The sequence below is a fragment of the Scophthalmus maximus genome, chromosome 12 (assembly GCF_022379125.1).
Source record: "Scophthalmus maximus strain ysfricsl-2021 chromosome 12, ASM2237912v1, whole genome shotgun sequence".
In the NCBI taxonomy this organism is placed as follows: domain Eukaryota; kingdom Metazoa; phylum Chordata; class Actinopteri; order Pleuronectiformes; family Scophthalmidae; genus Scophthalmus; species Scophthalmus maximus.
The window spans coordinates 15,360,804-15,374,667 of NC_061526.1; the positions used below are offsets into that span (position 1 = coordinate 15,360,804).

Sequence of the window (13,864 nt, forward strand, 5' to 3'; positions counted from 1 at the left end):
AAATTTTTTCGCTGTTTAAAGAACAAGAGAAGAAAATTGATGGAGTTAATGTTGGAAACTTGAATTGGAAACGCTACTGAGATTAGAATGTGTCTATATGACCAAAAGGCTCAGTTTCTCTTTTGATCGTATATTTCCACAGCTGCTGGAGGCAAACCCCGTTAGATATTTTGCGGTGTGCATGGACCACGCTCTCTCAGACATAGTTACATTTCTATGCATCCCATACTCACCTGGCGACAGGTAACCTAACTCTGAGCTCGCACCAACACGACAGAAGAAACAAACAGAAACCAAATCAAAATCCAACCCAAGAATGAGAAAAAGGGGGTTATTCTTTATTTTACAGGCTCTATGTGTTAATTCACGTGTTGTCACTCGTAAAGAAACACATTATCAGTGACAAAAAGTCTCAGTGCTCTTTGCACACACTGTCAGGAAACTGAAGCCTGCAAAATAATATGTAGCCACGCGACGAAAGAAAAAGATGGCAGAGAAGGTGATTGTGCGAGACATGCTCGGACCGGTATCGGTGTTGTCGGTGTTTCCTAACCTTGCAGGGCGCTGCCCAGCAGGGCATCCAGCTCGGGGTTGATCTCGGCCTTCTCCTTCAGCATGTGGAACAGTAGCTGGTTCTGGGTGGCGCTGTTAATCTCCGTCTGCTTCAACCGGCCCTCCATCACCTTCAGCTGGGAATCCTTCTGCGCCGCCTGCAGACCCTGACAGAGCACAAACAGCCGACAGGTTTTTTTTTTTTATTGCTTGTGTATCTTAGAAACAGTCAAACATAATACCACGGGGTCGGCGTCCCTCTAACGTCACCGCGTTGTGCTAATCACTTCCACTTCTTCACTCGTTTGATCTGTGCCCGTTCGCCGCTCTCCGCTGCGCTGAACCACATTTCCTCACCGGACCAATTAGGGTTTAATCAAATCCAATCTGATCTAATCTTATTGAAACTTAATTCAATCAAGTTGCTCCACTTAAGGTCTCATTGAACTCAGTCGTATGATGGGGGCTCCGACGATGAGGAAAACAAGATGAATAGGGCAATTGTGAGCAAGTTGCCACGACAACCAGCAACATACACTAGCACTCAAAATACAATTTATGTGGTACATTCATTTTCAAAGACATGCGTGTAAAACATGAGCAGCACTTCATGTTGTAATTAATCCATGTTGGATTATAATGCTGGGGGGTTACATGACTCATAATGACTCATGAAGATTCAAGCGGAGCTGTCAGTTTAAATAAGTTGCTTCCAGAGTGACACAGAAACCCGACTTCACCTCTTAGTCGGCACGCAAATGCAAAACGAAGACACACAAGATGACATTGGGCCAGTGAGATATGTCGGTACCCTGTTGATTGCCATGGTCATGAAGCGGTCCAGAAGGAAGCGGGCCTCTGATAGGTTACAGGAGCTGATCGCCGCAGTAACGTCCACCGTGTCTCCTTCCTCCTGCAGCCAAGAACAACGACATGCTCGGTCAAATGTCACTGTGGAGTCATCGTACAATGTATCGTACAGGGCATAACTGTATTCCTGATGTTCTCTCACCTTGGCCTCCTCCATCTGCATGATGTTGGCCTGGCAGTCGGCGATGCTGTCGTTGATGTAGTCGATGTTGGCGCCCAGAGACTCCAGCTCCTCGTTCATGGAGGCCAGAGGGCGGTCGGCATCCGCACCGTCCACCGCCGTCTTCTCTCTCTTCCTGGACACTCGCTCCCTCCGTCTCGTCAGCTCCTCGCGTTGCTGCGATGGCGGGGGGGGGGGGCAAAAGGAGTCTTTTGTTTTTTCCAGGACAGGAAATGGCTAAATTCTCCCTTTTTTGCCTTGTATTGCCCCTTTCATGCCCATGACAACCCAGTCTTACCTTTAGCAGTCGGTCCATTTCTGTCTCCATGTTAGAGATGGTCATCCTCTGCATGATAATGTCGACGACACGTCTCTCCAGTGACTGCCATTTGACCCTGGCTGTCCTGCTGAGGTAGGTACTTCCCAATCGCACTGGGGAACTCCTTCGAGGAAGACATTAAAATAGTGTTAAAACACATACTTAAGTGTTTTATACACACACCACCACACACATACTGTACACAGGTTACATCTGATCAGTTGTCTCACCTGGCTCCATTGGACTGGGATCCTCCAGGAGTCTGCGGCCTCGACGGTGTGGCTCGATGTGGCGGCTCCTGCAGAGGCTCAGGCAAGCTCACCTTCCTGCTCACCTTCCCGGACACGGGCCTCACCTGCCGCCTAAGAGCTGTCACCTTATACAGTTCACATAAAAAGATAAATAATTGCCCCACTGGTGGAGATTAATTTACAGGCCATCTCCGAGTGACTGTGAGTGTCTCACCTCTTCGTTCTTCCTGCGTAGGATCAGCTCCTGTTGTCTCTTCTGGGCCTCCAGCTGCTTAACTTGGTGCTGCACGGCAAGACGAGAAATGTAATTGTCGGTGAGCTTAGTCGGATTTACCTTGACTGTACCTCTACAAATACACTACAAATAAGAGTACGATAGCAAATACAATCAAAAGTGATGTTGCGTGTTTCCATCCACGGTACCTCGGCTCTGCGCTGGTCTTTCTTCAGAGAGGCGATCTCCCGGTTCCTCCTGCACTCTGTGGCCCGGTTCCTCTCCTGCTGCTCCTTCATCTGACGCATCAGCACCACCTGGTGGATGCACACAATATGGCCGGGGTTAAAATCACCACGGCAAAATTAAAAATAAGAGGCTGTTAAATGTGATTGGGGGGGAAAAAAACATACCTTTGTCTTCTTCATCTCGGTCACGTCCTGCTGGAGTTTCCTGAGCTGCTTCTCGTACTGCGACTGGTTCTTCAGCAGGCGAGCGTGCTCCTTCTGAGCTGAATGGAGCTTCTGCAGCTCTTTGTTCATGGAGCTCAGCTTCTTCTCATACTCGGCTTTGACCCTCTTGGCCTTCTCCTCGGTACCCGACTCCACCGAGCCTGGGGAGAAACGAGAACGGGGAAGAGGCCTTTTCATTTGTTCTGGTCGAACCTTACCAGACGGGGCAGATTTTCTTCATCGTATCGCTTTCAGGGAATATTAGTCAAGTATCTGTTTGTGTCTCTTACCCATATTGTGCAGCACCTTGTCCCTCTCCAGCTGCGTGTCCCGGATCTTGTTCTGCAGCATCTTCAGCTTCTGCTCGTACTGCTGTTTGAGCGTGTGCAGGCGCCTCTGGCTGTTCTCCAGCTCGTCGATCAGCTTCTGCTTGATGGCGATCTCGCAAGTGATGTTGGCCAAGTCGGCCTGGACGTTTTCTGCACACACACCCACACATCATTAGATCCTGACGCCTTTCCCGTCCCCGGTAGCAACTTTTAACACTTGTCACGTAAAAGATAACTTTACCTTTCTCCTCAAGCTCTTCAGAGTCGGACTCGTCAGACGTCTCTTCTCCCGCCAAGTCAAAGTCCTCCTCCTCTCCATCCGCATCCTCGCCCTCTTCATGGTCGCTGCCTTCCTGGTGATGTAGAAGTACACACAGGGTGAAGACAACAAAATAAACACAAAGTAATGTGTGATAAACATCTTTAAATAACTAATCTAAAAAGCTTGATCTAGTCTTTGGCCACTTACCACGTCTGCCTCCTCATTTCCTCGCTCCTGGTCATTGTCTGGGACTTCCTCTTTGATGGCACTGAAGCAGTAGAAGAAGAAAAAAAGAGCATCAGCCGGCCAGCAACCAGTGCAGTTTTAGGCTGTGGGTCAGATTTGTATTAACAGCATTTTGAATTATCACAACGATTGGTGAAGGGCACATGCAAATGATTATACACTTCACTGGATCGGGAGCAGAGGTGGAATCAGTGTGGATTAATGAAGGATTTTGCTGTGAGTGCACGGGGAGAAACATTAATGACACTAAGAAAACAATGACAGGATCAAATGATCACGTTATTACAAGTCTTATTACAAACTGATTTCACTGTAAGAAGGGCTGCCACACACTAATAAGATTCATTGACCAAATATACTACAGACAACAAATATTTTCACTATACCCCCCCCCCCCAATTCCATAAAATGTTTCATCCCATTTAAAGATATCTGATATCTGATCAATATCTTGCAGTGTGCAGTGAAGAGGAAAAACAGCAAGAACAGAGGGTTAAAGAGGAAAAGGTGAGAGCCTGGTTAAGAGACCTGCTGCCCTCCAGGAGTGTAAACCACCTGTCGGTGCAGAAGAAGTTAGTTTTGGAAGAATGAACTGAAATCAATTCAATTAACTTGTTGCATTTCAATCGGAACAACAACAAAAAAACAACCCCCGCCCAACCAGCTGATAACTAAACCAGATTCAGATTGTGTATTTTGACTCGATCCTAGATGGGACATAGCAAACCTGGCGGATTCAACCTCTCGACGGTGATGCTCTTCGTGTCGCCTCAGCCTTCATAGAGGGACGGGGGTGAGGGGGGCGAGGGTGGTGAGGGTGGTGAGGTGAGGAGGTAGAAGGGGAGGGGGGGACAGGCCGTGGGAGATGGAACAAGTGAGGGAATATTGCAAGATGGGAGAAAGACAGTGAGTGAGATAGAGCGAAGAGAAAGACCAGAGCAGTGCAAATACAGTGCGTTCAAACGATGGTGCCTGATTGCAGAGATGTAGATGGCAGACAGAATTCAAAAGGTCATAAGCCTGAATGCAAGTGTAATTGCCATCGACAGCAAAACTTCGACCCATCCACTGGATTTAATATCAGAAAGGAAAATTTGTACCAAGACTTATTCAATAACGAGCTTCGTAAAAACCAGCCGGAGCAACGAATGCACTTATTCAACATCAACCCCCCCAAACTCCAGGATACCTCTTCTTCTTCTTCCTCTCCTTCCTCTTGAGCTTCTCCAAGTTTTTCTTGGCCATCGTGATGACGTCGCTGGCCTCGTTCTCGGGGGCGAGCAGGGCGGGGCCTCCGTACAGCGAGGAGCGCGTGGCGGCTCGCGACAGGTTCTTCCTGAGGTTCTCGCTCATGGCCTCGCTTTCCAGAAGTTTAGCCCTGAGGGAGGCGGGAGAGTCGAATTTGAACGTTGCAGTATCACCGCCGAGCTTCTCACGCTGCTATCAAACATATTCTTGGGTGTTGAATTTCTGATGTGCTCACCCATCATAAAATGGGATAGGATACATACCTGAGCTCCTCGATTTCTTTGATATAGTTCTGAATCATGTTCCCGATTTCTTCATTACCTTCACCTATAAGGAGAAGCATCAACTTGACTTTAATGTGGAATACATAGACCCGTCAGGGGCATGTACAATATTTTTTTTTATTATTACTATGTCACAAAGTTTGGTGAACCAGCTGAATTTTCATCGAGATTTTGCTGTAGTTTTAATATAAAGTAGTCTATAGCACAAAAAGCACTGAGCTGCTTGAATCACCTGCTTTGGCCAGAACCTGGTTGGCCTGGTCACTGAGGATCTGTGTGAGTCGGGCCCTCTGAGCGTCGATGGTTTCCTGCATGGCCTTCACCCTCACCCTCAGGTGGTTGTTCTCCGTCTGCAGCATGGAGTTCTCGTGGACCAGGTCGTTGATGCCCTCCATCCCATCTTCGCCCACCATTCGCTTTCCCTGGAAACCCCCACAGGGGGGGGCGATTTAATATCATGGAACAGTGGAGTGTTTTTTCCACTCAGATCTGCTATGTTTTAGCACTTCTCACATCCTTACCGTCTTGTACTCCATCACCTCCATCTGCAGCCGAGCTATTTCGGTCCTGAGCGCGCTGATCTGCTGGCTGGCTCGATCTTGGTTCACTGTCACCTTGTTCTTGATGTTGCGCGCTCGGTTGGCGTATTTCAGGGTGTTCAAGGTCTCCATGAAGTCCCGGTCCGACGGGCTGATGCAGGCGATCATCACAGTTTGACTGGAGAACACAGAGATGAGGAATAATAATCATTAGTATTAATAGATTATTAATAAAGTGTTTGCAGATAGAGGAGACTGCCACAAGGACTGACTTTTACAGTCTTCTTTTCTGGACTTTATCATTGTTTATACAGAGTTCAATTTGAATTTGAATGCATTGATACCATGGTGAGGGTTGAAAGAGATTGCTCTGTTAAAATGGAAAGCGATGGCTCAACTTCTGTAGTAAAATAAAAACATTTTTGCAAATGTAAAATGTAATGCAAAACAGTGTCTGTGTTACTGTTGTTCATGCCAAATTGAAATGACTAATCTGCATATCAACAAGTTTGTCAGAAAGAGGAAATTAGTCCTTTATAGGCTTCTTAGTGACGAGCACTGCTATTTCAGGCATACTGACAAATATAATATACAGCCTACAAGCAAATAAAACGTTTTTCATTCAGACAAGTGCGATATACTGTATTTGAGATTCGAAGCGGTTGCTCTCCATTTGTTCGTTCTCAGCTTTTCTCTATTCGCACACGCGGTGTTTGGCGCATTCTCATGAGGTTCAGCCCCACGGACCTGTTTCCACCGAGTGAGTCCTGCAGCAGCCGCGTCAGTTTGGAGTCTCTGTAAGGCACGTGGGTGGAGCGCTTGCTCCTGTCTCCCAGAGCGCTGATGACGTTCCCAAGGGCGAGCTGGAGCAACAGAGGAGTGAAAGGGCATTGGAGAGGAAGAGTTAGATCACTTCACTCAATTTTTTTCAAATGGCAAAATTGCAATGGAAAGGTTACAAGTGAGAATCCCTGGACAGAGAATAAACAGCGCTCTAAATAACGGCCCTTGTGCTAGTGGAGAAAATTAAGTGTGTTATTCATGTTCTGGCCATCTGGGGGCACCAATGCTTCAGAAAAAAAAATTCTTTGCTTTGCCCCATCTCCCCAGTGAGTAAAAACTTCTGATAGCACAACACTAAAGAAATGACCTGCAACAGCAACACAGAGTTTTCAGTTTGAAATATTGAATCCTCAATTCAGAAATCCGACAATGCTCTCGACTTCCTCACCAGACCGCAGTTGATGGAGATGCCCTCTTTTGCTCGGTCTCCTGTGGCTCCGGTTCTCTTCAGTCTCTCTGAGCCGGCCAGGTCCACAAAGTGAAATTTGGCCGTGAGCGTCTCAAACTCGTTGATCTCCGAGTCGTCGGCTAAGCGGTTGTCTGTGACATTATCCTGAAGGAGACATCACAGAACAGCAAACAAATAGCTATAAATGCAAGATGCCCCCCCCCCCCCCCCTGCAGCTGATGATTATCTCAATCCGCAACATAATCTTTTGGTAGAGGAGCCCCGGTGGTGTGTTATGTTCCGGAGCACATACGTTGTTATCCGGAGAGCAGACTCGAACTTGACACAGGTGGATGGTGAAGATGGCGTGCGAGCGTGAACTCTGGACGTTCATCTGGGTGCTGGCGGTGGTTCGGGACAGAGCGCCCAGCTTAAGACACTGTATCATCTGTCAGACAGAAGGTGGAAGGGAGAAATAAATGACAACATAAAGAGTGTTTTCTCACGTCATGGGAATTTTTGGGCTTAAATCTTGACCCACACAGGAAATTTGTAATGATAGTGAGATAAAAATAAAAAAAAACATATATGAAACGAGTCCATTATATAGCAATGACTGGGATTAAGATTTGTTTTGGAGACGTGGGTGGACAAGCAGGACTTAAAGGGCTGGTTCACGGGAAAGAAAATATATTTTCTTTTTTAATAAGTCAATAGCAATGACCAGGTACAGTAGGTTTTATTTCTTCAGCAGACTTTATTCAAGAAAAAACTGTTCCCTGTGAATCATTATTTGAGTGGATCCCTGTGGATGAACGGATTCTGTTTATGGAAATACATGCTACTGGTTGAATGAATGTGATTGTTAAATAGCAGTGAGAACAAATCAAAATGCATTTCAATTCACGAGCACTTCACTGTGGTGGAGTGAGAAAACTTTGACACAAATACATATCTCAAGACTTTGCAAATGTATAAAAACAAATTCTGCAAAATTGCAACTTCAGATGTTGGGTGAACACAACCTTAAATATCATTGTGGTGTTTTTTTGCTTGTCTTGGTGCGTGATAGTTTTATCAATGTGAAACAATTTTTTTTATAATGACAAGTAAAATTGTTGTTTTTAAAATGAAGGGCTTTTAGTTACAGTACTGGTGAAGTAGACCATTAGACACAGCATGGGTAAGTTATAGTCAATGAGGTGGCTACAGTAAGTTCAGTCAGGAACACTCTTGTCATAGATTTAACCATTTATTGCAACAAATGGAAATACAGTTAGACTTGGCGCAGATGGTTCCATTCTCAATAATGATCCCTGTATCTAGCCAGCAGCATGCTAGGCCAAGACAGGGAGCGCAATGCAGATATTCCCCCATGGGTATACAAGAGTGGGCCGTGATTGGTGTGACTTATAGCAATTGTTCAATCAGCGGGCTGTCAGCCGATTACGGCTGGGGCGTATGACTGCCGTGTCCTGCATGAACTAACGCGAAGCTTCATTAGTAGTTAGCAGAATAGTAATGACAGATTGTGATTGTAGGACAAATATGGTAGTCATTCCTAATAAAACTGTTTTGGGGGGAACAAGTTGCAGTATTATAAACTGACCTCAGCTGCAGAGGTCACGGTGCGGGTCGTGACCCCCACGGTGTAGATGCCTCCGTTGGCGTCCTCGTGGATTTTGATATTGGACCTCTGTTTCCGTGCCTCGATGTCTCGCGTTGTGTCGAACAGGTCCAGCACCTCTTCGTTGTACAGCTGGAGCGTGGGGGAAATAAAAAAATGTAAAAAAAACGGGAGACAGATTATCGCAGGAATACCCAATTCCTGACACATCATCAATACTGTCGCTGGTGTGTCGTTTACTGTCATCACTCCGCGGCCTCAGCTGCTTCCTCGCCACCAGCTGTTAGCAGCCACAAGTTGACAGTTAAAAATAAAGGCAGGAGCTGGACACAGAGACTGACTAATGACAGTTTAATTGCTGACTGGTCAACTGGACACTTTAACAACCTGAACCCTTCACCCTCTGCCGACCTTCGACCTCTTGCTGTCTTCATGTTCGGGGCACATCTAACTAATGGACCCCAAATGGACTGGATGTTGATGTTGAGACTGAGTGCTGATAAATGCACCTTCATTTCTCGGTTTATTTTGTTTTTGTGTGTTTTCCCATGTGTGTTTCTGCACCTCCAGGAACTGCGCGTTGATCTTGAACTCCGGCACCGGCTTGCCCTGCTCGGTGGCGGCCTGTCTGCGCTCCTCGATCCCCCTGAACAGGTGGTTGACGGCGCGGGGAATGATACCCGGCTCGTCCTCTCCGACGTTGACGTTGAAGCCCGTTCCCATGGTGTACGTCTTCCCCGAACCTGTCTGGACTCAGGAAAAGGAAGACAGTCGTCTGTTATGCTGCCAAATGGGAATCAAGTTTACTCCTACTTTTCTCATGCGTGTTTTCCGGAGACATTTAATCTGTGTTTCCGTGTGTTTGATCTATCCGTTTCTGAGCTAAACTGTACAAAGACTTTGGAAAAGGAAAACAAGTCTCCCTGTCAAAAAGAAACACTGGTATCACTAAAGGAAGGCATAGGGGACAGCTCTGAATAGTTTAAGGGGGGGGGGGGTCAGAGGGGAGAATTCTGTCACCATGGTGACCACCCCATGAGAAAAAGAGGAATGCAACATTGAACTCAAATTCACACATCACCCCTCTCCTCCCTGCTGAAACGCCTGAAAGAAACCCTGGGCCGGAGAGTGTGTGTGTGTGTGTGTGTGTGTGTGTGTATGTGTGTGTGTGCAAATGAGAAAGACAGTGTGTCTGTCTGCCTTATTGTATAAGATTGCACCTGTGTGATGATGTTTCTACACAAACTCCTGTTTTGTGTCCGTGTGTGTGTGTGTGTGTGTGTGTGTGTGTGTGTGTGTGTGTGTGTGTGTGTGTGTGTGTGTGTGTGTGTGTGTGTGTGTGTGTGTGTGCGCGTGTCCGTGCATGCGCGCTTGTGCGTGGCCTCCACTGCACCCCGTGAAAAGCTCTTTGACAGGAGCACAAGGGCAGCCCGGGACAATGTGAGGAGAGAATAATGAACAGAAAGAAGAGGAGCGGAGGGCAAGATGAAGAAGAGGGAAAGTTTAACTGCTGCTGTTCAGCTACAGAGCGTCGGCTGCAACACAAGAGATGCCGTGTGTCTCTCTCTCTGCAGGAATTCCCCTCTCTTTTTTTATCTGCATGCTATTTCTGATAGACGGCCAATTGCAAACCTGCACTCCCAAAAAGTTCAAAAACAAAATCTCAAAAAGAGCAGGGATGTTGTGGTGGCCCCCTAGTTTTAGTACATGACGTTACGTATAATCCTCCTGGCAATCAAAACGGCAGCTGACAAAACCACCACAGGATTCATGAGCAGTGGGATGTACAGGGGTGATGAAGTGTTTGAAAGTCAAACAATATTTTGGAGGGACGCATATATTTTTGAACTAGAAGATTTCTTTGCATGGCTTTTAAAATCCAAGGTCAATAAAAAAGGTGCAGCTTTGTTTCAATTTGCCTCATGTGCTTCAGTCAGTTGTTCCCTTTGTGTGTCAGAATCCTTCCTCACAACCCCAAGAAACCTCTTCTGTATTCTATATGTTGAGAGCTCAATAGCATCAGAAATACTTGGATTCATAAGAACAGGATTCTGGTCTTCATTGAGGATTTCGGTCTTGTGCAAAACTGAAAGCGAGTGTGTGACGTCCAAAACCTGAGGTACCCCAAGGTATTTGAGGTTGGAGTTTTCTCTGTTTAATGCCTCTGAAATATGTTTTGATTTTGTGCTTTCGCCCTCTGGTATGAGGTGAAGTTATCTGTTCTGCCCTTTGATTTGATTGGGCAACAAACTCCTCTTTTTCTTTTCTCTGCCTCTTGGGCTGATCTATCGGAGCCAATATGAAGCAGCGTTGGTGAGGGCAGGTCGCGGCACGTCGGCTGATGGCGTCTTGACAGAGCTGGTGCGGCTGTGAAGGCCTGCTCCCTCCCTCATTACTTGTCTGATGATGTGAAATGGAATCATCTTCATGTCACGCGCTGCCATAAATCTTCTGGGATTCTGGATGCAGCCTCCTCCCCCCTTGAGCGACGCAACGTCAGCAAACGTGAACGAGCGTGTGAATTCCCGCCGGTCCGCCGCCGTGCAAACAACCTAACAGACGCGTGCGTGCGCGACACCGACCTGTCCGTAAGCGAAGATGGTGGCGTTGTAGCCCTCGAGGCAGCCGTCGATGAGACTCTCGGTGCAGTCGGTGTAGATGGCCTCCTGCTGGGTGTCCATGTCGAAGACGTGGTCGTAGGTGAAGGCCTTGTCCTTGCCCAGGACCACCTGGGGCTCGCCCGGCATCACATACGTACAGATGTGACAACCCTCGATCTTCTCTTTGGCCAGCTGAGGACGGATCCTGGTAGGAGAGACAAACACAGAGGAAAGTGTTTATGAACATGCTTAAATTGAAGGATCTTCAAGGCCCTGGCCCTTTGGATATTTGTTAATGTGTGTGTGTGTGTGTGCGTGTGTGTGTGTCTGTGTGTGTCTGTGTGTGTGTGTGTGTGCGAGACAGAGGCAGAGTGGAGCCGCCTAAACACGCATCTGAAGCCTGATCAGGAATTTTTTTGATTTGCAAAAACCATGATTGATTATTACATGTTTGATGGTGAAAAGGGAGCTGAGCTGCAGATGAAGTGCTGCGACTGTGCAGTGTGTTTTTACGCCAGTGCAGGACGAACCAGTGCAGTGCCAGTTGACTGTACAGTGCTCTCACTGTTCATGAGAGAGAGGGAGAGAGCTCTGGGTAAACAGTCCCACCCTGGATTTCATTAAGGAATCGCTCTGTTTGCTTTAGTATTATGACATCATTTCCTCCCATGATGCCCCTCTGCCTCTCATCACTGAGTTCACTGTCCACCTGAAGAGGAAGTGGAAATGTCGGAGGCAGAACAAGGAAACGTTGGAGGTTTTAACAGAAAAAATCTGCATTTTTATTGGAAATGAATTTGAAAAGGAAAAATGAAAATAAAATACAGTGGAAATTCCCTTGGAAACTTTTCGCGGGCACTAAATGAATTTCCCCAAGGCTACAGTGAAAATGAACAACGATAAATGAGAACGACGCTGACAAATAATAACCCAGACACCTGAGAATCTATAGCACAGTGTTGTTATAAACGGCCGTCATTGTTGATCTCTGCTGGGAGGCATTAAGTCTGAGCATGAGTTTGTGTGTGTGTGTGTGTGTGTGTGAGAGATGGAGGTTGTGGTGTTTTGCACGCAGTTTGCATTCTGTGTGCAACACTTGTGTGTGCTCATTGTTGCCGTGTTTACATGTGTGTGTGTTTCCATTAAAAGGACTGTGCCATTCATCACAGCAGGAGTCTATAGAGCGTCTGACAGGACAGTCAGATTGTGAGAGGAAAAAAAACAGACAACACAAGCAGTAAAAAAAAAACAGAAAGTCGAAGCGAGTGAGGCTACAGTAGCACAGTAGCAAACAACCACAGGGGTGTTATTGTGTGTGTGTGTGTGTCTGTGTGTGTGTGTGTGTGTGTGTGTGTGACATCAGATCCCAGCTATTTAGGGGACTGTCTCTGGGATTACAGGCCTGACGAGAAAAGACGACCGAGCCGGGCAGGGGCCGGCTGGTGCAGGTTTAAGGAGAAACAAAAAACCTTGCTGCAGTAACAGAACACCCGCGGATCATTACAAACGTCAGCTATCTGCCGTGGGCAGCAGAATTGCACAATTTCTCATAATAACCGCAGTTTAGTTTAAACATCTGATGATACATTTGTTGATCTCCGAAGCAGGTGAAGCTGGTCAGTAGATAGTACGAACTAGAGAATCACACAGAAAACAGGGGCGGCAGTGTGTGATTCTATACCTATTGTTCCATTCATTATCTATACCACTTATCCGGTGTCATGTTGGAGGGGGGGGGGGGCCTGGATCCAATGACAGTCGACACTGGACAAGAGGCGCGTACAGGCCGGACAGGTCGCCAGTGTGTGACCACAGCTGCCATCAGGTTCCAACCCAGAACCCTTTTGCAGAACCAATGCAGAACCACGCCCCACCGCCAGCGTTCCAATTATCTTGAATACGCAAACCCGCAGAGTTGTCTGAGAGTGAGGGTCGAGAAATGTACTTTGTTCCATAAAATTAGGTTAAAGATTTGTGTTCATGCTTCTGGTTTTTTCACTTTAGGTCTGTCCAGTTTGAAGACGGTTAACTGAGAGGTTTTTCCGGTGCAGTTTGTCTGCGTAAATACCCGAGAACGCAGCCAAGTAAAGGATGATAAGTCAGATTCTCAGCCTATTATGGATGACTAAATAATTTAACGTCATCATATCATAATAGTTTATGTCACATGTTTCAAAATCAAAAGAGCACAGGTTACTAAAAGATGGTAAAACCCTGCAGACAGTGGTGGGACACACAATCCTTCAGTCCTTTCTCAATAAAAAAAGCATTGATTAGTGCCGATTCAAGTTTGTCGTAAGTGCTCATTGATCTAACGGAGGTTGTTCAAGGTGAAAACTGCTGTTACCATTACAGTCAGAGGGTTTCGGTCATCTGAGGAGACTGTGACTTACTGGTCGGATGGCTGAGGGCCTTACGGGAGTGACTCTGCATTAATCCCCTTTGGCCACTTTCCCAAAACTTGACTTGAGTCATTTCTATAATCCTGTGAAACAATGGAGCCACTCACTGCTGCTTACAGCAAAGGTATTGAGTCGCTGGGTTATTGTTCACTTAGCGAGCTCGGAGAAAAGTGTAACAAAAAGAGAGACGTCAAATTGAGAAAATGTCGGAGTCAGTAAAATACCCCGATGACAATCAATAGTCGCTCAAAGGGAACCAAGGGATCAAGTGTGTATCG

At 46.6% G+C, this 13,864-nt stretch overlaps 1 protein-coding gene across 3 annotated transcripts in view; it reads right to left on the minus strand.

The window, feature by feature from the left end:
* Positions 1-13,864, minus strand: part of LOC118318530 (kinesin-like protein KIF21A) — a 32,291-nt gene that overhangs the window by 7,371 nt on the left and 11,056 nt on the right. For 2 of the 3 annotated variants that reach the window (XM_035648295.2, XM_035648281.2), the window contains exons 2-23: positions 11,167-11,389; positions 9,149-9,331; positions 8,567-8,716; positions 7,271-7,405; positions 6,958-7,122; positions 6,474-6,589; positions 5,709-5,904; positions 5,420-5,609; positions 5,167-5,230; positions 4,845-5,033; positions 4,383-4,430; positions 3,617-3,677; positions 3,389-3,500; positions 3,109-3,297; positions 2,780-2,979; positions 2,576-2,683; positions 2,367-2,435; positions 2,132-2,277; positions 1,881-2,025; positions 1,565-1,759; positions 1,364-1,465; positions 554-719 (exon numbers count right to left, since the gene is read on the minus strand). In XM_035648295.2, coding sequence (XP_035504188.2) covers positions 554-719; positions 1,364-1,465; positions 1,565-1,759; positions 1,881-2,025; positions 2,132-2,277; positions 2,367-2,435; positions 2,576-2,683; positions 2,780-2,979; positions 3,109-3,297; positions 3,389-3,500; positions 3,617-3,677; positions 4,383-4,430; positions 4,845-5,033; positions 5,167-5,230; positions 5,420-5,609; positions 5,709-5,904; positions 6,474-6,589; positions 6,958-7,122; positions 7,271-7,405; positions 8,567-8,716; positions 9,149-9,331; positions 11,167-11,389 — 3,152 coding nt within the window. The remainder of the gene's footprint in view (positions 1-553; positions 720-1,363; positions 1,466-1,564; positions 1,760-1,880; positions 2,026-2,131; positions 2,278-2,366; positions 2,436-2,575; positions 2,684-2,779; positions 2,980-3,108; positions 3,298-3,388; positions 3,501-3,616; positions 3,678-4,382; positions 4,431-4,844; positions 5,034-5,166; positions 5,231-5,419; positions 5,610-5,708; positions 5,905-6,473; positions 6,590-6,957; positions 7,123-7,270; positions 7,406-8,566; positions 8,717-9,148; positions 9,332-11,166; positions 11,390-13,864) is intronic. The other variant, XM_035648306.2, reaches the window with a different exon arrangement.